The following is a 27,626-nucleotide window of genomic DNA, read 5'->3' as shown; positions in this document are numbered from 1 at the left end:
TTGATTTAATTTGTCTTTATTTGCAATACAATATAAAATAGATTCTTTTGGTACGAAGATCTTTGAGATCTTATTTTTTACACCATATTTAAAACAAAAGTCACATACTTTGAGTAAAGCCTCTGGACCATCCCAAGCACTGGAGCTGTAGTCGAGTTTCAGGTATTTTATGAACTTCTTTGGTTGTAATCTATTCAGTAAACTTCAGATATGCAGACTTGAACATTTAAGCTCCTAAACTAGTGTTGAAACACCTAGATTAGAGTGGCTTGAGTTCTAAAAAACTACAACATATCTGGAATTCTCACCATTAACTGTAAGATTTATGGGTATTAACTCTGAGGAACAGGCTACTTCTATTTAGAAACTTTACTTTAGACAACCTAATAACAAAGGGTATCCCTCACTTAGTAACACTGAAGAATATGCAGTGAGAACAAGAAATTTTCATCCATTTTCAAACTTCCATACAACTTGCATTATCATCACTTTACATACTAGTATAGACAGTGTATGGCAAAATTCAATACAGTACGCCAAACTAGCTCATCTACTACAGCCCACTGTAGCACTTAATATAACATCTATAGTACTGAAAGTGTAAGCCATCACCTATTGCTTAATTCCTCTACAGTGCTAGATATTGGCTTAATCTTCACATAACAATTCTCACAGTAAATATTTCCTCTGTCACTTCTAGTAGATTGACATCCAATTCCTCTTTAATTTCTTTTGAAGGAAATAAGGCAACTTTAAAAAAAAAAACTGCTATGGAGAATACGCACGTCCAGTACAAAAGTCACTGTAGTGTAAATGATCAACTTTAGATAGATAATCTAAGTCTGTAATATATGCAGAATACTAAGTTCAGCTGCTGTTGGTAAGATACAAAACCAAAACAGATGTAAGAAAGCAGCACTGAACAAACTGAAGTACTACAGACTTCCAGTTTCTTAGAGCACAAGTCCTACTCTTACACTTTAGGAATGTACACAAAGCAAAGGAAAAAAAAGAATGGAATTTTCACAGTTGTAACTGAAGCCACTGCATTATCCTATCGTGGTATATTTGTCCTTTTCAAACTTCTGTCATGTTTTTTCTTACAGCCATACAGAACAGGATACAAATGTTGCCATTTTTCTCCTTGCTGTTTTCCAGCATCATCTATGCCACATATTCTTGGTCCACTACGTATTGTAGGCTAGTAATGACAGCATGGTTAAGTCTCATTTTTAATTTTGACTATTTAGGCAGTTCCAGTAAAGAGAGAGTTGGCAGAGTACTTGCGACAGCTGGGTCTTAATATTTTACATCTCTTGTTCTCCTCATGTGCTAAATGGGACAGACTTTTTTTAAGCTGGCAAAAAGCTGTTAATGCCTGATATAGAGAAAGTGAAATCATGCTACATAAAATCATCCCCTACAAATAGAGCCAGAACATGACTAGACGAAACAGTTGACTGTTAATGTTTGTCATAGTCAGCAGCTAATAGTTCAAGGAAAACAGATCCAGAAGTCTCTGCCTACACATCCTCTGCTGTTACCTTCCTTTGCTAATGACTGTCACGTGAAAAACCAAGAGCTCTGTTCTTTCAAACACTAATCAACAGTACAGATCTAATTATCTACCTTAAACTCAACTTATGACATCAGGAGTTCTCCCACAGCAATCACCACCAGCTTCAAATAACAATGAGGGACTAACTCCCTATGGGATTAAATCTCAAGACGCTGCTGGTTTTATACAAAGAGCAAGATGAATCCATTATCATGAAGAACCCCATGAACAGAGCCGACCACTTCAGCCCTTCCATAATTCCACACCTCCATCAAATTCTGCCAGAGATGAAAGTGCACCAAGTGTATCTTCAAAGTGGCCTTAAGTCATAACCAGGCCTCCAAGTCTGCACTAACTCAGCCTCCCTAAGCATCAAATCTCTTTCAATTGTACTGATTTGTCAAGGTCCCAGTGTTAATCTGAACTACAGGATTCAACAATTCTTAATGCCCATATCACCATGATACTTTTTTTTTTTAAACAGTTGGTATCACTGAGCTTTCAGAGGAAGAGCCAAATCTCTTACCTTTATACAGAAAGATTTTCAGTAATACAGTACAAAACTAAACAGAATTTATGTCTGAGTAACGAACATAGAAAACTACTATTGTAATTTTGTGGTGACAGCATAGAAATTTAACAATCATCAGAAAGCCTAGAAAGGGTGTGTTTAGTTACAAAAGAAAGATTGTCTCAAGATAAAAAGAGTGCTGACAGCTAAAAAGCTCTCTGTTGCAGCAAGATATGCAGTAATGAGTAACAAGTTCTAGACTGTTTAAGCACTTTCCCAATACTGCAACACAACACATTTTTGTAACACTACTTTTACACGGGTTATGCTGCAGCAGCAGTACACTTCTTAGTGGTTGGCACTAGGAATTAACTGTAATAGAAGAAAGGCATTTAGTGATCAATGCATGAGAATCCCTATTTGACCTGTTCCTTAGGTGTGGTTGAAAAAAACTGAGGAAGGGGACCATCCATTCCATTCAGATAATACACCTTCTTTGAACATGAGATTCTTGGCAGGAAGTGGAACACCCATATCTGCAGAAATAGGCTGCAGAAGTGAACTTGAAGAACCAGCATCATGGAGCTGATCCAACGTTGCAATACCTTCCTAAAAGCAAAAAGAAGAAAAAACAGTGTCTTAAAACCAAGACAAGCAATGAAGGATTTAACAGGTACAACATGACAGGCTAATCTAATCTGCAAATACACTTAGTGTTTCTGAAGTGTGTTACTATAATCCAATAAATACTAAATCATTATGGGAATAAAAACAGAATAAAGGGAAGCATGAAATAAGCAATCAGCTGCATCTGCGCAAGCATTATTCGGCTTCCAAGAAACCTTCTGGGAAGCCTGAGGCTTAAAATTAAAGGAAAGACCTAGCAAAATGAATGTGAAGTTATAAAATCTTCAGGACAGTTATCATACTGCTATTTATCCCACACTGTGCTAAGAGATATACGTATATTTGGAGGCACTGACTTGACTATATTTTGAGTAGTTTTATTTCCCAGAAGTTTGGTTTTCTCAGCTTAAAAGTCACTTCAGCACCTTCTTCTTTTCTCTCCATGATCATCATCATCATCAAGAAAAGTGTATCTCAGAGAGAACATCAAAGATATTAGGACAAGAGTCACTTGAGACTGTTTGACAGATGTTTTCAAGGCTTCAAATATACTGGGAATCTCCAACATTCTCATGAGGAGGCAGTTTCAGGATCACACCATCCATAACACTACCTGGCTAAGTAACCTGTAAGTTCCTTACCTTACTGAAAAGGCAGAATTTTAGACAAAAGTATCATAGGGCATAAGGAGCTAGGCAGATTCCATGTCACATGTTGACATGCTTTACTAGTGTACAATTCCATGCAGAATTATAGCAGGCTGCAGACCTGGCATTCCTCCTTGCTTGCTACACAAGACCTCTATTCTCTATCTACGTTCTTAAAAAATCCTCCCAGAGTATGCACTTTTACATATTTATACTCATTCAACACCAAGTTCTAGAGTATCTTAGCGGAAGTGCAGAAAGTAACTGGTATGAAATAAATGTTAGTGTATTTAACTTTCTTCCTAAGGGAACACAGTTGACTTGAGATGCAGACAAAATCTCAAAAGATTAGCATATCCATGGTTTGCAGTAAATCTCCCCAACATCTAAGAAGCAACCAAGTAACCAGCAAAGTAAGCTGTGTTACAACAGGAGGAGTGAAGAACAATTTTGCTTGCAAGTCCCATAAACAATGAAACTAATTGCACACAAGACACAATCACAAAAGTATTAAATAAGGCTAGAAAAGGGATAGGGAAGTACTCCCTTTTTGCTACCAGTGGAATTTGAGGTTGAGAGTGCTCAATACAGTTACCATTTAAAGAAAAAGCAAATAAAAACAAACCACGTATGCTTCCATGCACCCAAGAACGGCAAGCAGGAGGGCAAAAAGGGATGACAGACTACACCGAATGATTTACATCTGGATTATTGCTCCTTACCTGGAATGAATGAACAAAATTAAGGACCTGAAGAGACAGCTTTCTACTGGAATGTAAGAGTTTTTGAAGGCTGTCAAAAACAAAAGAGAAGATATGTCCAAGGTGCACAAATTTTTACTAGTAACGTACCACCATAGTAACTTGCTCGCAAGTAAGTCTAGGAGTACCTAACATCATGTGACAAAGTTAAAAGCTTTCACACAGAAAGCCTGATAATACTGTTATCACTGCAGTGCTTGACTCATGTGCTCTTGAGTCTAGTCAGCTAAATGCTATTTTCCCCACCATTTACATCACACTAAAGTGAAATTATTGCAATTGAAAAATGCTATTTTAAGTAAGATATTAATATAGTAGACTTTACCATGTCTCATTCTTATCTAGGACAGTCTGGTAACATGACTTTTAAGAAGAAGATTAGTGACACGCTGTTAAAAAGCAGGTCAGCTACTATAATAAAATCCTTAAGCCATGTTTTCAGGCAGCCTTATTTTTGGTCTCCAGAACCATGCCCTAGGAAAAAACAAAAAAACCACCCCACCAAACAGAAGAAACAAACCTCAAAATCCCATTGTTGAAAGACTAATCTTTTCATAAAGAAAAGCTACAGTAAAAAGCCAAAGATACCCTGATCATAAGCCATGACTAAACTTAGCAAATAAGAATAGTAAAAGAAAATTTTCACAAGAGCTAAATGCATTTTACATCAAAGTATTACCAGTAAGTTTCTCCCCCCCACCAACCCCAGAACAGTTAGGTGGAGGAAAGAAAGCCTGTGCTAGGCTGGGAAAGGGAAATGAGTAGGAAGGCACCCGAATTTACTACTTCTCCTCATCTGTTCATAGATAGATTACTAAAGAATTAATTTTTGCCTTGCAAAAACTATAAAAACAGCCTTATTTTAATTTTACCACAACTAAAGACTACTAGATTGTACATTATAGCTGGTATCTATGAGCCAAAAAGCAACCACCTTACACGCTAGAAATAGGTACTCGATAAAACTTAGCTCAGTTCTGCTCTTACAGTCATCGAGTTGTAGGTATTTTTTGCAGAAGCTCTGGACATAATACATACAACCTGTTAAACCTGTAGCTGATAAACTACAGCTCACCTTTCTTTTCTACATAATCCATGAGTGGCAATTTTTCTGCAGACCTTCTGATTCAACTCAGAGCTGAAGAGTGGAATGCCAAAGCATAATTCCAGAGGGACCCATTCCAGTTCTGTTGTGGGTACTACAGAAAAAAAAAAAAACCAAACAAAAAAAACCCAAAAAAAACAAGAGACAACAAAATTTTAAGAAAAGGCAAAGCAAGAATATTGACCTCAGAATCAGTTATCTCAGATCAGGATCCACTGGACAGTTCATACTTTTTAAGACAGTTCATTTACTGAACTGCTCAAATATTTAAGGGAATCTGAATTTTAATGAGGAAGAACAGTTGGCATTGCACTTGTCCCTGACAATAATCAAACAATGTGTTCAAATGCTTAAAAACAAGATATCTCATTGGACTGAAAATGTCTAGTACAAGCTATTTGTCATGTTTTTACCTTCAAGGCTTTGCTTGACTGCAGAATCCATTGAGGTTTCTTCTATTACCATCTCAAATGATTCTGTGCTCCCATTTACATCAGATCCTGACGCTAGTTCAGCCTCTCCTAAAGGTAAAGTAATTCTTACATGAACACATAGATGAACATAAGTGTAGTTACCACCTGATGTAAGGAACACAACACAAGCTTTGCCCAAAGACCATACAGCTGTAAAACTGGAGGACAGGATATGAAAAAAATTAGGGCGTGACTGATTTTAGGCCTGAAGAGTCACTTAGGGATCCTCAACACACGTACAAAAGATTAAGATCTGGCATATAAAAATGACACAATTTACTTTTACTATTTTGAAATTGTTTTTTTCTTCTGCTGACTGTTCTAGCCCAGTGATTTTTCCATTTGCTATTTCTGAGCTAGTCACAAAGAAGAATCAGGAAGTAAGCCTACTGCCAATAGATTTACACTCAAAATAGGTTCCTATCTGTGTTGAGTAGTATTTTGTAGAGTTTCAAATCAAAGAATTCAATCCTTTGTTCACCTTTGCTACAGTGATTGTATGTGAAATTAAGGAAACACAGCCAAAAAAAGACAATTATTGGTAACCAACCTCTTCCATCAGAAGCATCGCTCAGCTTTCTGTTAGCATGATGACTTGAAGGATTCAACATAGTGACATAGCCACAAAAATGCTGCAAGTCTACTTTGTTTCTCAGTATTTTTAAAGCCGTATGAATGCCCATGTTCACGCGAGAGAAGTCTAGTAGAAAACAACACATATTCCAGCTTACTTTACGAGAAGCCTCCTCCATAACCATATAGTTCATCTCTAGGGCAGGCTAAGTTTTTTATCTGGGTTTTTCTCTCTCGTAATGCTCCATCTTAGTGATCACATTGGTAGATTCAGGATAACATGTAAGTGATCAGAGTCTTCTCACACCAAGCTCTAATTGGTATTTTTATAGTACAGTAAAAGAGCCAAGAAGAAAGAAAAATACAAATAGAAGACAATCTCTCTCTCTCACACACAGATGCATACAGACAGCAGAGATGGCAAGGCTCAACTAGCAATGAGACGTTGAACTCTTTCAGTGCCAGTCTTTTATGGCACATTCAATACATGTTTCACATATCTGAAATTAGAATACAGTATTAGAGGTTAACAAGGAGTTTCAACATTGAGTTGTTCATGCTAGAACTTAGAGATTCTGCCTTCAAGAGTTTTCACCTAGAATCAAGTCAGAAGAAAACAGACATCCCAGAGAGCAAATATAAAAGTAACTCATTTTGAACCTAGTAAAAACTAAATTAGGAAGTTCACTTTAGTTCTAGCTGGCCCAGATTTTTCTAAGTGGTAGTTCAAGTAATTTTAGATTCCGTATCTGGAAATTCATACTTTTATGACAGCTCTCAGTTGGAATGGCTATGGCCTCAACTATGCAAAGCTTGTGTCCTACTCATCAAGGAGTATTTCAGAACATGTTAATTCCTGTCTTTCAAAATCAGTAAAGCTAGGCAGACTTTGAAGGAATAGGAGATTTTGCTAGCAAAGCTCTTCCTGGGGAAAAAACCTCCATAATAGTTCCTAGTGCTACTAATCAAGATAAGTTTGTTCAGTTTTGGTCTCACCTGTCTTACAATTAAGAGATGCTGAATGAAATATATGGAAGATTTATTTATGCAGTTAGTAAGCAAGTAGGCACAAGGAAAGATTCAGAGGTGTTTGTGGAAGTTACTTCTTTACATCTGTGCTAGGAGAGAAGAGAGGCCAGAAAACACATTCTAATTAGGACAGAGAAGACAGAAAGGAGAAGACCGTATCTCTAAGCTCAGAACAGACTTGTCAACCATTTAAATATTCTTTCAATTTTCTCATCTAATTTGACTCATAAGTCCAAGAAAATTTGTATTAAAAGGATTATTGTAACCTTATTGCACAAAGTAATGTGCAAGAAAATTAAATATGGTGGTGTAGTGTAGAGATTACTTTAAAAAAAAAAAAAAGTCAGTTACCTCCCTGCTGCTCAGCTTCATCAAATGGGAAAGGTATGTGCATTGTTTCTCCCATTCCGTGCATGCCATGCCCCTGAACATCAAGAAATTAAATTAGGAACAGAAAAATATACTCATCAGCTCATCTTAGTCCTACTTGTGTTCCCTTTTAAGGAGTACCAGTCAAGTTGACGGAACAGATAAGCAGATCAAGATATTTGTACGTTAAAGTTCTTGCTTAGCTGAAATAAGTAATTAAATGAAATATACCACCCTATCCAATAAAATGCATGTGAGCAAACACAAGGAAGCTAAACTTCAGTGGAGTAATTTTTCTCTCCAATTCCTGGTTATAAATGGATTTCCTAATCACTGAGTACTTCTGGAGCAAAATGGAGTTTCCACCCCTAAGTACAGAACATTTTTGCACAGTCAAGGCCATCACAAGTGGGCCTTTGAGAATGTGTAATTTTATGTTTGTTACAATAAACATCTATTGGAATGATTAATTCTGAGAGTTCAGTTGAACCAAAGAAACAGAAGAGGAATTTATTTTACTTCTCCCAAATAGACAAACCCACTCTATTTCTACAGTTTGTGATAAAGAGCATGTTTTGCTCATACTTTACTCTAAGAGCTAAATACCAAGTGCTCCAAAAAAGTGCATTTCTTGAAAACAGTTCATTCTCCCTGTCACCTCATACCACTGCTGTCTGAAAAGCTTGGGGGCTCTTCACTTTCTTCCCGTTTCCTATATCCCCAACACTCTCATAAATCCACATCTCATTTTTAGCCATCAAAACTCTATTATGTCTGCCCATAACACAGTTACACATACATAGTGTGCATTCAGTTCAAAATCCACGTCTTAATCACCACTGCTGCAGCACTGGCTACAGAAGTTAAACATACTTTTCAGCTCTTGGCAAAAGTGTAGTTCTACGTTGTTAATCTCTTCTACTGTGTAACAGCTTAAGTCAAAAAATCATGCATGTTTTCATCATTTATACAGAGCACTCTGTACCTGAATTAGAACAGCAGAATGTGTTAAAGCATCATTCAACATTGTGAGCACATTTGAAGTAGGAACTACTCCTGGGTCGTGACCCCAAGATGTTATTAATAAGCGATCATAACCCTGGAAGAGAGAAATTAAGAGTATTTACAGTAGTAATGGAATATCCAAGCACAAATACTGGAGTTAGACATTAGCATATTGTTACAATTAGGAAGTTACCACAGGTAACTACAAGTCTACAGTGTTATACTTTGTACCAAGGATCACTCATGTTCATATTCCTGGTAAAGATAGAAGTCTGCCAACCTCAAAGTTAAGATTCTATTTTGAACAGGAGATCGCTCTACAGGAATTGGTGACAGATATGTGGCCATCACAGCAGCCCCCTAGCAAACAGGAGATGAAAATAATCCCACATAAATTTAAAAGCAAAATATAAACTAGATAAACTAACATTGTCAGAGAACAAAGATGTATCAGTCACCAAAATACCTATCCAAGGGGGCAGGACAGGAAGACAAGAACACTAAGAATCAATTTCCTAGTTTCTCAGTTTTCAGGATTGAATTCCCCTGCACCTCCATAAGATTTCTACAAATGTTTTGACAGTTCCCTAAGAAAATGACACAGCAAAACAGTAGCAGGAGAGCAGCATTCACATATGCACACAGAGGAAAAAAAAGCTCAAATAAGTATGTGTGAGTGCAAAATGTGAGATCATTTAGTACAAGAAAACCTGACCTATCAGCACACTGAGATTCAAGCAGTATTGAAGTTTTCCAAGGCCACCACACTGAATGTTTTTTACTAATAGAAGTGCACAATCCATACATTTAGTGGTAGTTCAAGCTAATGACAGACTAAGGTTTGAATCAAGCTTATCACCAATGGCCTTACAAAATGCCTTCTGCTCTAGAAGCTTTGATTCACTTAACCCTATGTTATCTTAAAGTAAGTTTTAGAAATAGAGGTATCTACAAAATTTTTGAAATTGGAAAGGGAAGGGACATGTGAAAGAGGTTTAAGGAATGGAGAATATATCTATAAATCTTAGAGCCAGAGACGACTGCTGATGTAGTACACTAAAGAATGCACATCCTTCTCTGAATGTCTCCATACTGTTCTAATATATTTAGCTCCTCAAGTATCTACTCAGAATGATGAGATGAAAACAGTAGAGGCCCCTCTGCAACTATACATTTGAACAATATTATTTTACAAATTCTATGGTGAGCAGGAAGACCCAAACACTGCTAAGTGTCTGCAGCATTTCAAATCAAAGTCAAAAGATACAATGATTTTTGGTTCAGGCAAGTTTAGTTTAGAAGTTGCCATGGCCACTTCCACCTAGGTTTGCCTAGTACACAGAATAACAAACAGCACTCCTTTGTGGCACATTTGCCCTTATTAGCATCTCAGACACAGAACAGGAGAAAGCAGCATCTGAAGTCGTTCAAGCATGAAAGATCACCTGCACTGTTTTTATGGGACTTCTTGCCAAAGCATTGTATAGATACTGAAAAGTTAGGTGGATTCAAGGCTGGAAGCAATTTGGGACAGCAACTGATCACCGCAGATGAGAATTCCAGTCACCACCTCTACATATACAAAACCACATACAGTTCAGGAATTTCCAGACCAGGACATGGGGAGGTCTGGAAGGGTCTTAAGAGGAAGTATTACATATTGTGCTTAGTTTTCCTACTTCCAACCACTGCTAGATACAGGCTACTGGGCTAGGAAGACCTTTTGTCCAACCTTTGTTAAATTAATCTCTCACTTAAACTGCAGGGAGAATTACAGCGTAGAACTTCAAAGTCTCCATCACAGATTTCTACAGTGGACAAACTGGAAGTGATCACCTTAACCATCTTCTAAACCAGGAAAAGTAGATAATAATACTAGAAAAAGCACAAATACTAGGTCTCTATCTTTTGATATAGCTCTTCTACATCTTTGTACACACTCTAGGGATGGGCTTACAAGCTTAAATTCACAATGACTGCAGTACCACATTTTACACTAAAATTGAAAGGCATCAAATACACTGGAGTCACGTTGTGACAGGAAGAGACTCATAAGCAGCATTCCTTTTACGGAACCTAGAAAGAAAATAAACCAAGTTGCTACATAAAACTTGCTTCTAGAAAAGGTACATCATCTACAATGAACTGTGGATCTGAATCCCACTGTTACCCCTAAACAGTGCACAGCATACCTTTGAAATGTTTGGAGAAGGGAGGGAGAATAAACCCAGGCATACACTACCTGAAAAATGTCTGGAAGTTTTCGAAGACGTGTTCCTTTAGAGAGCAACAGAGAAGGTGGTCCTTGTCCAGTTATATGGTAAATATACAGTTTAAACCAAACTGAACTGACTTCTGGTATTGCAGGTCCAATATGCTGAAGAGAGATTATTCAACAAATTAGAAAGAACTTAATAATGCAACTATTATATGTACAGGTATAATTTAAGAATTAACAGTTTAAAAGAAATATAAATCTAGCTTTTCAGCACAGGAGTTCAAATGTATTACTCTGCTGCTGATGATATTCTAGGTACTTCACCCAGTATTGCAACACACTCTACAGAAAGGTGATAGTAAGGTATTTACTATGAATATAAATTCAAGAACAAAATATCTGTTATTGACTCTGCTTGAACAGATAAATTGTTAATAAATCAAACAAACTTATGTTACTAAGTATTCACATTTTTGTTCACTAAACACTTCTGGTTTTAGATGAATTGCAGTACTACTATACATGTCAATAATTAAGTCACTTTAAAGTGACATCTAACATATGTATCCAGAACAAAGCTATTAAGATGATATTATATCACTAGATACTGGGAGGAAAAAAAAAAAACAACAGTTTTCTTTCACCTGTGGTGTACAGCTGCTAATAGGTCGAATTTCATTGGTGAGTGGTGCCATGGAAACCAGCAGGGTATAATTTTTGTTGAGAACTCTGCTGCAGGTAGCTGGATCCAAGCCAAGCAAACTCTCACATCTTAAGAGGTCCAAGGGAAACCCTATGTTGAAAATGTAAGATTCTTAATTATCACTTAAAGAAGGAGCACACAACCCAAAATATGATTTCAGATTTTCCATTCTCCCCTGCTAAATCATGAATACAATATTTTCCACAATTAAGTTTTAAATTATTGGGGTGAATTTTAATAAATCTGTATATAATCTTAGCAATTCCAGGATATAAGAACAGAGATGCCAAGGAAGTTAGGTAAGATTTTAAAAAAAAAAAAAAAAAAAAAAAAAATCTAGCCCCAGTAGATGAATATGTTCCCTTTCAGGACTTGAAAAAATGTTTCTTTGAAAGAACTCTAAATAAACAATGACTCCTTTATTATGGTCTTCAGAAGCACACAATCTGAAACCAATCTCTTCCTCAAGTTCAGCTTGTCTTGCCATCACTATGCTTTAATCTGTTGCTTTGGATGTCAAGTCCAAGCCTTGGCAATCAAATCTCTCATTCAACAGGCAAACCCAGTAATGCAGGCTCAAAGGACGATGAAAAAGTGATGTTTTGGCTTCAAAATATTTTTAAACAAGTAGGATACAGACTGCTTTTTTAAATAGCAACTTTATCAGAAAGCTGAGTCCATGGCAGGTAAGTAAATAAACCTAGAAGGATTTCCTCAAAAGTGGTCACAGTACCATTATTTGGTTGGTCAGGCTGTACAGCTTGTGCCCCTAGGTCTTTATTATGCCGCAAAAACAGTATTGTGTTTCTCAGTGTAAGTGCGTGATCGAAGTACCGCTGTGCTTCCCCTTCACCTGTGCTTTGAACCTAAGCAAGAAACAAAATAAACGCATAAAAGTGGCAGGTTGTTTCGCCAAGCATCAATTACACAAAAGGAAAGATTAACAAATTAGCATCTTAAAGCTTTGTACCTCAGTAAGAACCCTGCAGCTTATATGCAAATCTAATCTACAGCAAGTATGAAACCAAAAGCGAGTCTTGGCCACCACCCTAGTCAAACAGTCAAAAATACACAAAGACAACATCTATAAATCAGAATTACGACTCAGTCTTTAAGTAAAAGGATTTAAGTGTCCAGTCACCCTGACTGCTATAAAATGACACAGCAATTAACAGCAGTCCTCCTATATAACTCTACAGTTGTCCTAGAATTATCTTTAAAGGTGGATAGGTTAAACATTCCACCACATAATGGTCAAATCTTCCTACAAAAGTGATGTGCAGACTTTCAGAAATACTAACACCTTCCACTGAACAAGCCCTAACACAGGTGTGTGAACACACAGACCTGGGCAAATGTAGTTCACAAACACTCTGCTCACCAGACTCAACACATTCATATACATGCATGCTGTGAATAAGAAACATTTTAACTGACCCACTTAAGTTCAGCATTGCTAAATAAGCAGTTTTACACAATGAAAATACAGGGCAGTGGTGTTGGCCCTTTTAACACTTCAAGTGCTGAAAAAGCATTTGGTCAAACATGTAACAGATTACCTTTTCCAGCTCCACCAAGAAGCTGTCAAGACTCTCATCTGACAGTTTCCCAACTTCAAACATAGTGACTGCATGACTTTTCAAGTTCTGGAATAACAAAACTGTCTTAATTCTTTGAGAATGGAATTGGCAAGTGAAAGTTTTATTAAGCAAAAACATTTCTTAACAACAAACAATACAGAAGGTTTTTAAAATAATTAGAGATGTATTACATTGAAGTCAAAGTATTTTAAAGCTCTACATACTTATTCTTGGCATAACACATTGAATAATTTTGACATACTGGTGAAAGATTTCCCATCATTAAAAAGGCAGTGAGAGTAGAATCAAACAGGAAGGCAATACGCTTTGTGTGTCCGCTACACAGATTCAGGCTGCTCACGCTGGCCGTTTCAGCTAATAAAGAACAAAAAGAAAATATATGATCACATTTGTTTTATTTAAAAATAAAATTTTCAAGTTTAAGGCAAATCTATTAAAAAAAATAGTTATTGACATACTGAGCAGAACAGAATTTCCTTATCACTACTGAACTACTGATTGACTTAATTCAGAAGTTGGTATCTTTGCATCAATTGATATTCGTAATACAGATCAACCTCATCTTCAGAAAAAAGCTATTTGGCTAAAGAATTTTAAACCAAGAAGTAGATACCACCTCCCCCACTGTATATTCCATATGAAAAAAGGATCTATACAATATGTGATTTACTTGTTTCTAGACCCCTTTACAGACTATGGCACTCTAGAAATATAAAAATAATTGATCCTAATGTATTAAAATTTACTGTTAGTGCTAACCTGGATCATCTTGACTGTTGGTATCTGTATCTGTGGCTGATGACCCAGCTTCCTGTATAGGACTTCTGTTTTCCCCACTGTCCCATGAAAGCAGCATCTTTTGAGGGTCCAAAGTACTCCTATTAACGTGAATTAAAATCCACATCTATCGGTCACTGTAGCACCAGAGAAGTATCTCTGCCTTCTAGTGCTAGTAGTCCATGCACAGGCATATCCAACACATGCCTTTCAATACTTCTAAGCCCTAAACCAGTCAAGCTTGATGCCCCTCAGAGTCCTGCTTTAGCTTCAACAGAAAAGTTTATTTGGAGGTTTGAAAATACCACATTTTGAAAAAAAAAAATCTGAAAAAAAAAAATCAAACCACCCATCGTTGAAGAATCCAATGGGAAAAAAAAATCTCTAATTCACTTTGTTCTCACAGTCTGAATTTGCATTATAGAAAACTCATCATTTTAAATGGCTTAATAGATATTGAACTAAAAGTGCCTGACAATTCTTAATTAATGCAACCTGGCACTCCAATGTGGAGAATGCTTTGTTGATTGGTACTGACATCACTTCCTGAGGATTTGATATACATATACATACATGTGAGAGTGTCAGTGCCAGAACTGCATCGGTACCTGACATCAAGCCAGTAAACTTTATGTACGTACCATTGGCAGCCATTCCAAGGGAAATTGTCTCTGTACTAGCACAGCAACAGCTGTTATTTCTGGCCCCAGGAGTTTAAAGCAAATGTACACCTGCCTACTTCAAAAGTGAGCAACAAGGCATTTAAAGGTCAAAAAGCCAGCACTACGTAACACCAACAGAAGTAGTACACTGAACTTACAGGGTAAATTACCACCTCTTATCCTCAGATTAAAAAGAGTATCAAGTATTCTTGTCATTATACACAATACATAGCCAGGTGATATTTGTTGTTGCAGAAGTCAAAGAAAGCAACCAATAACTTTAGGGTCAGATTTTGGTTCTAAGCTTTCTCTTCAATTAGAAAAATAAGCCTTGAGAAAGAATGAAGACACTTACTTCAGCCTGTTTACCGAAGGAACATTCTTCCATGATGGATGAAGATTATCCAGGTTTATTACTTGGCCTTTTTTATGAGCAAAGCCTAACCGACAATACATGGACACAGCATTCTGAAGAAACACACATACATATAATAAGCAATTGCTATATGAAACCAGGTTGCAAAACAGTGAACTCTGCATATCAAGTTCAATAGATGCATTATACACACATACCTTTACTAAAGATAAATCAATCTCTAGGACATTTGCAAGCTAAAAAAGAAGAAAGAAGAATCAATACAGTATTAACAATGCAGGGTAATTCACCATTTGTGGGCTTCAGCACCTTTTTGTTGGTTTTGTTTATTTTTAAACCCAGCCTGTACTAGTAGAAGCAATTTTGTCTTCATTGAAAGTGATGAAAAAAGTCTCATAATTGTCCCACTTGAAAGCATGCAAAAGAAATATAAGGTTATCTTCCACTGTGTAATTTCTAAGTTAATCAGGTATATCAGAAGACACACAAAGAAGAAAACAAATCCTGGATATATTTAGTGGGTATTTTTCAGGTGCTTATTGACCAAGTTTTGAGAATAAGACCTTATGAAAACATATTTCTCATATTAAAAGTATAAATACTTATGCAAAAGTTACATTCCTACTTTAAGCCAACACCCACTGCCAAAGAAAAAAAATTTAATTTTTTAATTTCACACTAGCAAAACAGACTCTGTTCCAGTTCTAGCTCATATAAAATAGTCTACATCAGTCACTCTTATATAAATTCATTCCAATTAATGGAATTGTTTCACTGAATTGAAGGTACTCCTTCAAGCCTGAACCACTATAAAAGTCACATTCAAGATAAAAGAAATGGGTTGGATCTTAAGTCTGGCAATACCTCTAAATAAAATCACTCGATATCAATCCATATCTCTGCCTTAAGTATTTTCAGTAGTGTGCTTTGGGCCCTTTCAAGTATTCCTACCTCCCTGACACAGGGTAGTTTTACTTACCTCTGCCACATTAGTGTGTTCATCTATTGAAACAAATATCTTGTACAGGAGTGTTTCAAAGTAATCACCTTGCACTCTGTTCATCACAAAACCTTCAAGTGGTGGCACTAAAAAGAAGAATTACTTGCAAAATTACAATTTGGTAACTTTATTAAACTGAAACCGCATAAAAATGCAAAAATAAATGTACACTTATTTAGTTTTCATGGTACCTGTAATTTTGAGGATTCCCCAGTCACAAAGAACAAAAGCTTAAAGATAGTATACATTCTCCCACTCCTTAAGTAATGGTTGTCAATGTGTTTTCTTACAAAAACTAAAGCCTCGGATCATAGCATCACAGTCTTCAGCTCATGCACTACAGATAATTTCCAGTCATTCAGCCCCTAAAATGATTTTGTAACGTGGATGGAGATTAAATCACAGCTCTGATTGGAGTTGGACACAAAAATCCGACCCCACCCACACACTCCAGAGGCGAGACTCCCAAAGCTATTATCTAAGCAGTAAGTCTCTCATATTTAGAGAACTTTCATTTAACTGATCTCTACTACAGCAATGACAAACACTTCGGCATGACCAGGTTCCAAACAATTTATGTCTTTGCAGATTATAATGAATTCAGAAACCCCCGAGACCTAGTATAGCATAATGAGTTGTTCAAAGGGCAGCCATATGCTGTGCTAGTTTAAGCTCCTACACAGTCCCCAGACACAGCCCATGACTATAATTGAGGTGACAATGAAGGATGGAACGGATATCTATAAAAAGCTGCACCTGCCTAGAAAATAGGAGTCAAAAACCCACGCCCTTTTGGTAAGGCAACTACATGTCTCTATGCTGTTCTTCCTTTTCATTACAGACTTATAGGAGGGTACTTACAAATTCATGCCATGACTCTTTAAAAGAATCTCATCTTACTTAAGTACATATACAAAATAACCTAAGAATTCAAGTTGAAATAAATCCTATATACAATAAAAATAATGTTTTAATATGGTTGATAACATTTAGTCAGGAAAAAATGTCATAGCTCAAATGTTGTGTTTAAGAAAACTCAGGCCCATAGACAAGCAGCTTCCAAGACAGAGAACTGCAGGATAACTGAAATGAAACCAAGAAAACATGGGTATAATGCCATTAAATATTTACTTACCTGCTATACAACTGTCATCAGATATTGGTACATCAAGGTAAATAAATCCTTTGTTATACAAACCTTTATAAATAAAAGCATATCATTTTAGAAAAAAGCATTTTCCAGAGTACTAATGATACAAAGTAGACTTCCCCATCAGCCAGTTCAGAATTTAAAGTAATTTTTCCTTATAGTCTCCACAGTAGAATATTACTTTTCAATGCAGGGATCAATAAACCACATCTAATATTAAACAGGTGTCACCCTAAACCAGAGTTCTTTACTTGTAGTCTGATACAGTACAATTGGAGCTCTACAAGTACTTTCAGCACAGCACAGTAGAATGACCACAGATTGAAGCAGTTACATCTGACAGATGAGTGTGTCTCTACCTAAATGTTAGTTTTCACCATCATCACTGTACTGTCAAGAAGGGTGGTCTGTTTTTTTTTTTTTTATCCTGAATTAGTTTTGGCAGCTGAGGATGCTGGCAACATTTTGGTTCTCTCCTAACTCAGGTTGAAACTTGCATGCTTCATAGCAAGGATACAAACTAAATCACATCAGTTCTGATGGTCCTTGCATGTCCTTCCCTCACATCTTCACAGAAAGTCTTTTTATACAACTACAAAAATAAATTCTGGGGTACTTCAGCACAAGGCATCAGCAAAGCTGCAGCAGATACAGATGGACATTGCATACAATAAATACAATAATATGGTAGATTTTTTAAATGACACTTTCCCCACTTGAGATTGATTTGAATGATAAGCATCTCAACTTGAGTTCTGCAGAGTAGATAAGACAGGGAGATGTTTTTAAGGAAGGACAAAACATTTCAGCATGGTTATCTTTAGAGTCTAAGGTTTGTAACAGTTATACTCTAACAGGAAAGCATAAAGCTAAATTACACAGTATAAAATAAGCCCAATTTATTGTCAGTGATTCCTTTGATGTTACCCAAGATCTACACCATATTTATTACAGCAGGGTGGAAGTGTACCAACAACCCTCAGGTGAAGTGTTACTAAACACCTGAAGTAGAACTGTCAGGATGTTTCACACACACAGAGCACCCAGCCCAGCTATAGCGTGTGTGTATATGTCTACAGTATATCTAGTAAAATTACTACTTAATCAGATCTTAGCTAGATCTTAAATAAAACACCTGCATTAAACCAACAACTAACCTGAATTCATTTATGCTGATACAACTGCTGTTCAGCAGGGGCAGTGACACATAGTCAGCTATGCAAACTGGTGTGTATCAACAAACCAGCTTTAATGGGTCAGGATGACATTACAAGCCATCAACATGCTAAGGTTGCTTGTCACTGTCTCTCCTTCAGATTCAGTTCTTATAGGTGACACATCCTTACTGTACCTGAAATGTATTGATGGCATTGTAGTTTGGACTAAACAGTCCTCTTAACCCATAAAATCCCATCCTACTGGCAGTCCATTACATTAATCATCAGTACATTCTTTTTCTACCCATGAGTTAGGGTAGAAAGGTACATTAGATCCTTCTAAACCTACTAACCTGAGCTGTAACCCTCTCCACAAGCAACATCAGGCCATGTATAGAGAAAGCTCATGAAGTGTTTAAGGAATTCAAATTTTCTTAAACACTACACTGTTTCAGATCCACTCCAGAGCTTGAATTTCACCTACCTCACTTTTTTTTTTTTTTTTTTTTTTTTTTTTAAACTGTTCTGTTCTGCTTCAGTAACAGGCAGTGGAATTCTGCCTCAACTTCTTCGGAAAACTACAGCATACAGGTTCAATTGCTTGTAGGAAGCCAAGCGTTTACAGACAGACTTCTCAAGGAGGAGTCTGTCAGTGAATCTGTACTCCCTTGCCTAATATGATTTGTCTATATCCAATACTTGTTACACTGAAATGGGGAGACACACGCACACCATTTTTCAGTAACGGTTGCAGACTTTTGAGAAACAAGACAGCCTCTTAGATTTAAGCCCTATTTTTACGGTGTTCAAACAGTACAAGAATCACAAATGCTCTCCCTTCTTCAAAAAGCAAGGAATAAAGTTATACCACCCAGGAGTACCAACTCTGACATTTTTAATTTTACTTTCTCTTATCCTGATCTACATCCTCCTCCCCCACAATCTGACACTTTCTAATGAAAGAATTAGTTGAATCAAATAATAACAGAACAACAGCTGCTAATTGCTCGCCATTAAACCATTTACATGATCTAGACTGCAGTCTGTACAAGTTCTTGAGTATTTTCCTCCACCTCCTCTTATGCTTCAGCTGTCTACATCCCCTTTTATTCCTAGTTTTCAGACACTACTCTCAGAATTTACTAAGCAAGATCTACAAAGAGAAAAGGAATGTTCATTAAAAACTTACTGTGAACTACATTGAAGTCTAATGAACCAGCAAGCTGAGGACCTGAATCAATTATCTTATCAATAGCAGACTTCTCCGATGTAGTACAAATCTAGTCAAAAGAAATCATGTCAGTCTTTTGTAGAAATGAGTCTATGCAACTTACTTAATACTACTCAAAAAATCCCAAACATTTCAGCCTCAAATCAGTCATAAGTAACATAAGCATACAGGAAGTAACCCATGCTCTTAATCAAAATATTTGTTCTGAAGAATTCACTACAGTTCCTGTTAAAGTCTTAAAATTTTTTACTCTTGTCTCCGCACAAAATTATGCATGCTCTAGGAACAGTACTCAACTGCACAGGTATTTGGCAAGTGAAGTCCACAGTATAATAGGTTTGCTCTTTAAACTTCCAAACCGAGTGTTCAGTCACACAACTGGAACCATTCTAGAAAGAGATCCACTACAATATCAAAGTAGCATGCTTCAGGTTAACTACTCTGGGTTCACGGGATATCAGTAAGTAGCCACTGGATAAGATATTCCGAATAGTAGCCAAAAAAAGATTTCAACACGGCTTTTAATATGTTCCAATCTAAACAAAAGACTTACAGAAAAGGAATTAAATCCAGAACAATTGACTAGCTGACGGTAAAAAGAAACTGTGAGAATGGAAGTAGAATGAGCATGAAACATTAAAGTCACCTCACAAGTTTTCATGTGCAAACAATGAAAAAAATAAGGAGACACGAGAAGCAGAAATAATGAAAATATATACCAAACAAAATCCACTAACGTTCAAAATATACTGAAGGTGAAGATTCAGTCAAAACTGAGATGTCAAGGCTTAAATATGAAATTTAAGAAAACCTATTTTGTTGCTTGTTCCCTACAAAACACATTATCACACACATTAGTTACCACAGATTAGTTGACACAAAACCACCTCAGCACTGTACATAGTGCAGAAAGTTCAAAGGAGGGAGAGGGAAGAATATGTCAACGAAGAAAATATCACAATTTCCATTAGTTCCAATCTCTATTTCCATAAGAGAGTTGTTATAAACCTGCAACATAATCTTTCTGTATTCAACACAAAAGGAAGTCCTTGTTTTCAGGGACTACCAGTATACAACCAAAATTAGAGATACAATCCATACTAAAATACCTTGATGTCATCCTCAGTGATGTAGCCAGACTGCACAACCCACCATGCTTCTATAGCAATCTCCACAGGTTTGACAGGTAACAGATCATGAGCAGTTTTCCTTCTGAAAAATTTCTGCAGTGGTACAGTCCATTTGAGATAGTAATAAAGAGCACTTCACATGTGCAGACAGCCATTTACCTTTATATAAACTGATTTTTATAAACATCCATTTGTAAGTACATTATATTCACAGACTGGACACACACAAATACTATTAGCCTTGTCATTTAGTAAAAGTTTCCCTCTTCTCTCAAATCACATGAAAATGGGAAGGAAAAAAAAAATTTACTTCTGATATTGTTAAGTCTTCCCATAAACCCATACTTTCATCCATACTGTATGCGTTGCTAATTAAAAACAACACTATTCAAACACATTAGGATCAAGTCCAAATTTCAACTATTTATTACATTTTCTAATGTGAACAGGTAAGAGAGCAAAGTATACAAATGGGGTTAAGTAAATTCAGTGATCTTACAAAAAACCCCACAACGTTTCAGGAACTTATTTTATTTAGTTTAAAGGATGAAGTACCCCACATTCTCAATAAGCACAGTGCTAAAACATACAGTGAACGTCAGTCCAAGAAAGAAAAACTGGAGGATACAGTTTATTTATAGACCTAAATAGCTTCTCTTCCATTGTATAGTCATTACTTTTTGGTTCACTACCAGCTTCATATTTTGGTAAGCACACTTTTGGTTGAAGGAGCACTGTGAAGCTACTGCATGAGCACTTACAAGTTTCCTGAAGAAAGGAAGGAACTGTTGTGAACTAAAGGGCCTACTTCTATCAACGGTCATTACAGTGTTTTCCACACGTGCTGTTCACATTCAAGGATGCCTGTTCAGACACGTTACCATTGTCTTACAGAAAAAGATACATACTACAAAAATTTACACACAGATGAAGGACTGTCCCAGAATAAATTCTGATCTCAACTGCGCCCATAAAAACATGGAAGAGTTCTTCCAGAGACATTAGTTATCTGATGCCATAGAGTAAATATAGCTCTGAAAATGTAAAATTTTAAAAAACAATAACCTAAAACATAGCACTGATTATATTTTTCTTTAGTAGACTTCGATTTTAAATTAAAAAGCTCTTTATTAACTTCAGGAAACAAAATATAATTAGCAATACACTGTTACACCCAATTGGTCACATTATTAAATTAACCAGGCCCATGAAATGATTCCATTCTTCATTTCCTACAAAATAATATGGGAGGGAAGGAAGGGTGAAAGAAAGAGAAGGGAAATTAAAGACAAACTTACTTTTGAAGACCTACATTGGTTCATTAGATCTATATACTGATTTCTTCCTATACCAAGGAGTCTTAGACCTGAAAAATAAGTAAGGTTTTGCTTCTCTTAAAACAGATTTAAGCTGAAGATGCATAAAACATTCTTCAAAGAATCAGACCTACTTCTACAATAATATTTAATTACTCTTTCTTCCCCAAATAAGAGTTATAGGAGCTAATTTCAGTTCTAAGTGAATTTGACAGAGAACCATATGCATCTAAAACCTGAATCCATTCCCGTTCATTTACTCTGTACAAGTAAAAAAAAAAATCCCATAACGCTCAAGTCACAGGGTAGCAGGAAACAATCCAAGCCTTCTCTCCTACATTCACATCAACAAGTAATAACTATGCTTCCATTTAACAGGAGTAAACTGGTACCACATTTTGGTCGATAGTTCTTCTTCCCTCTAACCAAGCCCACAGCACACACTGGATTAGAATTCTAAACTAAGAAATAGAGCACAAAAGGCCACATAAGCCTCTAAGGAAAAATTATTAAGATATAGTCGAGTTAAACTGAATCAAAATTTAATTCTATCATCTCTACCCTTCAACCATTAATGAACTATGAACAGATACTAGAAAACTACTCATTAGTTTTAACTCATATTGTGTCTCAGTTTTAACTCCAACTTTCTAGTTTGATACTAGTTTTTATGATAAAATGTTAGTAAAGATGTTTAACTTAATTATACCACAGTCACTGACCTGCAGCTGCTGCTAAAGTAACAGAATTGCTGGGGGGGGGGAGGGCAGGGCGGACAGGGCAGCAGTGAAACAAAAAGACTGGGAAGCCTTTCCTCTCTTCATACTCCTGAGTAACATCACACTTCCAACAAGCTACGTGGTGGTGCTGAGGAACAAAGTTTTCCCTTATCTGTTTCGCCAGTGTGAACATTACATAGAGGCAAATTAGTACAGTTAACTGACAATATCTTTTAAAAAAAGAAACTAAAAGCAACTGTTTTCAAAAGCTGCAGGCTACTCCTGACTCCATACTATCCTTCAAGAGAACTTTATAAATTCATACCAAAAGGTGAGGAATTAAGTCTTTAGCTATAAATAACTTCTCAGTGGCAGGTTTGATTAACACCCTCGCTATGTCAGCAGTTTACATTTTGCTTTATAAGACTTATGAATAGACTACTGCTCTTACTCTGTTCTCCTCTACCAGGTTCAATGTTTTTGCTTTCCTAACCTCCCCATTCCATACCCACAACAGTCTAATAGAAAGCAGGATAAAACATCTGGCACATCTAGGAGTGTCATAAAATACCAGATTCTCGTCTCTCTCTTTTCTGGTACATCATCCCCAATCCACACTGATGCTAATTCACAGGAGTGTCAACAGCCTTTCAGCGTCTCGCTAAAGCTTTCTGCCCAACACATGCTAAAAAACGCACTAGGAAAGGACCAGCAATTCAGCTTGCTGATGCAGAACAGCCAGTAAGACTTTCCACCTAGAAGTTCAAGCAAACAGGAATGCAGTACAAGCAAGGACAGAAGCTGAACAAGGTTTTGCACATGCCTATCTGTACTCAATCTAGCCCAATTCCAGTGCTGACCATATGGACAGAAGTTTGTATGGAGAGCATAGGCACCTTAATATCACTATTTAAATGCTCTACACCTTCATTCACACGCTTATGTTCAAGCAAACAGATGCCCTCAAATCTGTTTTCAGAAGGTCCTTATTTCCAACTCATTGGAAGCACTAATGCAACTAAATAATACTTACAGTCAGCAGCAGTGAAGTTGGGTAATGAATCATAGCTTTTTTCACTGTTCATTATATCCTTAAGAAGACAAGAAAACTTAGTTGCAACAAGTCATTATTTCAGAGAAGCAGGTTCAAAACTCTACCTGACTTAAAGAACAAAATGAAATTAAAACAAATATATTGAAGTCAGTTACCTTATCAAACCTGCCAATTACTTGATTAAGCATTACACAAAAGTTAAATACATAAAAAATTAAACTTCTACTTAATGTAAGCTTTACAAAGAAAAATACTGATTGAAAGAATAAACAAAATCCTGTACCCACCTTCTCAAAAAAAACATGGAATTGCTAGCCATAACAACAGAGTAAGCTAACAACTGATTTGTTATGTCTGCAATCACTATACACAAAATAAAAAAAGCACTTTTGAAACCAAATAAAAAAAAAGGTTGCCAGAATGCTGACAGAAAACAGAATCATCTTTGTTCTCAAAAAAGGATCTGCTTCAAGCTTTTGAAAAAGCTAATATGGTTGTGTCCTTTTTGAAAAAGAAAAAAAAGAAAATAACCATTCAAATGTGCTGTTTTTTAATAAAACAAAGAATTACTATTTTTAATGTAACAGAATGAGGTACTTCTTTTACAGTTTGAAGCATCACAAATCTCAAACATCAAAAGACTGGCCTCTGAGTGAGTCCCATCCCAGCTCCACATGACAAAGTCCAGCTCTTGAAAGGCTAATGGGGGCAGAAGGGAAAAAACTGCAAGTACAAGTAGTTCTCTAGAAACTTTGGTTACTGTTTCCTTACTTGTTAGCAGACCCTACCCAAAATCAAACTGACACTGCCTCAGATGTAGTACAGGGCCAATACCAACATCTCTAGGACAGAAAACAACATATTCTCACCATCGTTTTGTACTCACCTCCATTATGCCCGTGTAGTAGGAAAATGGTGTTACCCTCAGACCTTTTACCATGATGTCAGACAAATGATAAGGGTACAACATGAGATGATCTCGACTGTATTTTAACAGATCCTCATAATATTTACGTTCATCCTTCTTGACATGCTTAACTACAAGGGGAGGGGAAAAAAAATTACACTGTTTTATGATCAATTTTTTTAAAAGTGTTACAACAAAAGGATTAGAAACAGTGTAACGGCAATTGACAGAAAAATAAAAGCAAAGAGGAGTGGTGCAGAACATTCAGCATCCAAGGATTTCTACAAACAAGTACTCTCAGAGTCTTTAACGATGACATTAGAACAGAGCAGATTTATTTTACAGGTTCAGGAAATGGCCCATTGGGACAAAACTCATGCAGGCTGTAGAAAATTATCTGCTAATTAGTGAAACTATTATCTACTTTGGGAAGACAAATGGATGCAGTCAATGTAAAATAAATTGAAAGTCTGCAAACAAGTCATAGCCAATAGCTAATGTGAGTCAGAGCCACTGTCTGCATCTCATCTAGTGACAGGCTTTATTTTACTAGTCAAATCCTCTCTTAACATCTCATAATTTCTTTAAAAAGGGCAGCATAGCTACAGCAGGAAGTTCCACCTGTCAACTCAGTAACCTCTAAGTGTGGTTCACTAGAAAAGCTGCCAAAGGGACTCAAAAGTCAAGACTTCTCTTGGTGTTTTATCATTCAGAAGTATTTATTTTCAGGGGAGGGACCTCTGAATGGGGCTAGTTCTTGCAGTTTTACAGTAGAGACAAGCTTTCACACAGAAGAATTGGGTAGCAATTAGAAGTTACTTATATTCTTTACTCACCTAAGTTATTCCGGTATCGTAACTGATTGCGGATGCTGTAGAGTACAACCTGCCTTTCATATTCCCTCTGAGAGTTTCCAAGACCCTTTAAAACATAAAAGCCTTTTAGCCAACAACGCACAAAACCCATTTTAGTTAAACCATTGCAGTGTCTTATAAAGAAACGTACGCAGGCAGCTGTCATTACTCTGAGAGTCCCCCAGTTCAACACAGTGATAGTATCTTTAGTCTCTGTACAGGGTCAAAACTAACTTCAGCTAAGTAGGTCTCTCTACATGGGATGCAAATTTAAGCAATAATCTTTAGGGTTTTTTCCCTAGTACCACTCTGGTAAAAAAGGGAGCATCTAATTCTCAAATCAAACGTTTAAACCATCTTTTAGAAGACAGGAAGCAGCAAGCATTTTACCAAGCATTCAGAGTCTTGCAGCCTTGAAAAATTACCCCAAATTATTGTAGCATAAACCAAGCACAGTGAATGACATGTGAAGCTTCAACTGCTGCACTTAAGAAGCTTATAATGAAAAAAAAAGAAAAAAAGAAACAGCTCAAATAAAGCAATCAAGTGATCTTAGGTCACAAGATTAAGGCATAAGCACAGCACATTACTTGACTATCATGAAGGAAGATGAAAAGTAAACTTTGGCTGATGCTTTAAATGCCTTATTTCAAAAACTGTCCCCTCAAAATTCTTCATATTACTCTTCTACTCCACATCCTCAACAAGCAATCTGTGTGGGATTTTTCCCCCCACCTCTCCTGGTTCCTTCATTGATGCTCATATTAAAAAAGATCCTTAGATAAAAAGGTACTTTACCGCATACATGGGATAAACCAGTAAGTTGCAGACATATTGCAGAATCAAGCATTAGAAATTAAACACCTGATATCACAGACGAGGTCCATAATTGATTAAATATCCAAGTATTTGCTCGAAGTACAAAAATATTAAGGAGTAAACAAAACCCTATTACAGAAGTGATGTTAAAGTAAATAATGCATTAGATATTGGTATATTTTCTATCCTGAATCACATAGCCACCAGTATGTCGCTGAGCTGGGCAGGTAAAGAGAAATCATCATTCATGTCCCTCTTACAGTTTCTGAAATCTCAAACTCAAGGAATTCAATTACTCAGGGCCTGCAGCCACTACTCATCCTCTTCATCCTTCCTCTGTGCAAGAGCAGGAATTGTTTAACAGCACGTGCTTTCAAGCAGCATGAGACTTTGGAGATGAAAGCCTTCTGTCAACTTGACACAATACCACCCCTCTGCTATCAGGGGCCCATTAAATCCAGCAAATCAAAATTTCATGAGGTTTTCTTTTCCTCGAGCCACTCACTGCAACAGTTCCCTGACTACAGAAACACAGGGCTGCACAAGTCTCGAATGACACCTGTCCTGCTTCAGCTCACCCTGTTCAGGGGTTGCGTGAGGGATACCTGCCTCAGCTGATCTGGCGCCTGCACAAGCTGAGAGAGAACCCCTGCATCTCCCTCTGCCCACAGAGACCCCAAACCACCCCTTGCCGCCCTGTCCTCACAGAAGCCCCCCCGAACACACGCGTATATCCCCCACTCCACACAAACAGACCCCACACCACTCTCGCATTCCATTCTCCCCCCATACACACACATTCCCCCCATTCTCCCCACAGAGACCGTGCACCTCCCCCATGTCCCCTCCTCTTCACATGCAGACCCCACGACCTCCTCACACCTCCCCCCCCTCCCCACAGAAAGCCCCACACCGGTCCCCATGTCCCCCCTCTCCCCACAGCCACACACCTTCCCCCCCCACGCAGGCACCCCCTGGCCAGGGCCGCCTGCCTTCCCCCGGGACAGGGGGGGCTGAGTCTCCGCGTCTCCCCACACTCCGCCTGGCGCCCTCCCGCTCTCCACTTCCCCGAGCCAGGAGCTCGGCAGCCCGGACCCTGCTCGCCCACCCGCCGGCCGGCACCTGCTTGACGCTGGCCGGCAGCCGGCCCCAGGGGTAGTTGTGGCGGATGTGGAACTCCACGTCGATGTTCATGGCGAGCAGGCCCAGCCGCGCCGCACGGCCCCGTCGCCGGGAGGCGCTCCAGCCCAGGGGCCGCCCCGCCTTCTGCCCGCGGCCACCTCCCGCCCGCTGC

General features: G+C 37.5%; 1 protein-coding gene across 4 annotated transcripts; it reads right to left on the bottom strand.

Moving 5' to 3' along the window:
• On the bottom strand, nt 1-27,623 carry FAM91A1 (family with sequence similarity 91 member A1). Of its 4 annotated transcripts, XR_012631340.1 has the most exons (25): nt 27,455-27,623; nt 25,496-25,580; nt 24,639-24,790; nt 23,732-23,789; nt 21,962-22,029; nt 20,643-20,756; nt 19,492-19,582; nt 17,131-17,193; nt 15,975-16,081; nt 15,193-15,231; nt 14,975-15,087; nt 13,940-14,058; nt 13,422-13,534; nt 13,139-13,225; nt 12,313-12,445; nt 11,521-11,669; nt 10,901-11,035; nt 8,639-8,752; nt 7,636-7,708; nt 6,233-6,382; nt 5,623-5,730; nt 5,180-5,303; nt 4,066-4,135; nt 3,053-3,169; nt 2,559-2,678 (listed from the first exon to the last, which is right to left on the bottom strand). XR_012631340.1 is itself a non-coding variant. In XM_074887477.1 (24 exons), exons 1-24 carry the CDS (start codon nt 27,524-27,526, stop codon nt 2,502-2,504), a joined length of 2,514 nt encoding a protein of 837 aa, XP_074743578.1. In that variant the 5' UTR covers nt 27,527-27,623; the 3' UTR covers nt 1-2,501. The 4 variants fall into 4 exon arrangements, 3 of the variants coding, with proteins under 3 accessions (XP_074743578.1, XP_074743598.1, XP_074743585.1); XM_074887477.1 differs by lacking the exon at nt 3,053-3,169 and having other exon boundaries at nt 1-2,678; XM_074887497.1 differs by lacking the exons at nt 3,053-3,169; nt 27,455-27,623 and adding an exon at nt 27,283-27,385 and having other exon boundaries at nt 1-2,678.
• Between the last annotated feature and the right edge of the window lie 3 nt (nt 27,624-27,626).

The sequence above is a fragment of the Strix uralensis genome, chromosome 1 (genome assembly GCF_047716275.1).
Source record: "Strix uralensis isolate ZFMK-TIS-50842 chromosome 1, bStrUra1, whole genome shotgun sequence".
NCBI classification, from domain to species: Eukaryota; Metazoa; Chordata; class Aves; order Strigiformes; family Strigidae; genus Strix; species Strix uralensis.
Note: the sequence above shows the minus strand (reverse complement) of the source record. Positions and strands in the feature narration are given on the sequence as shown.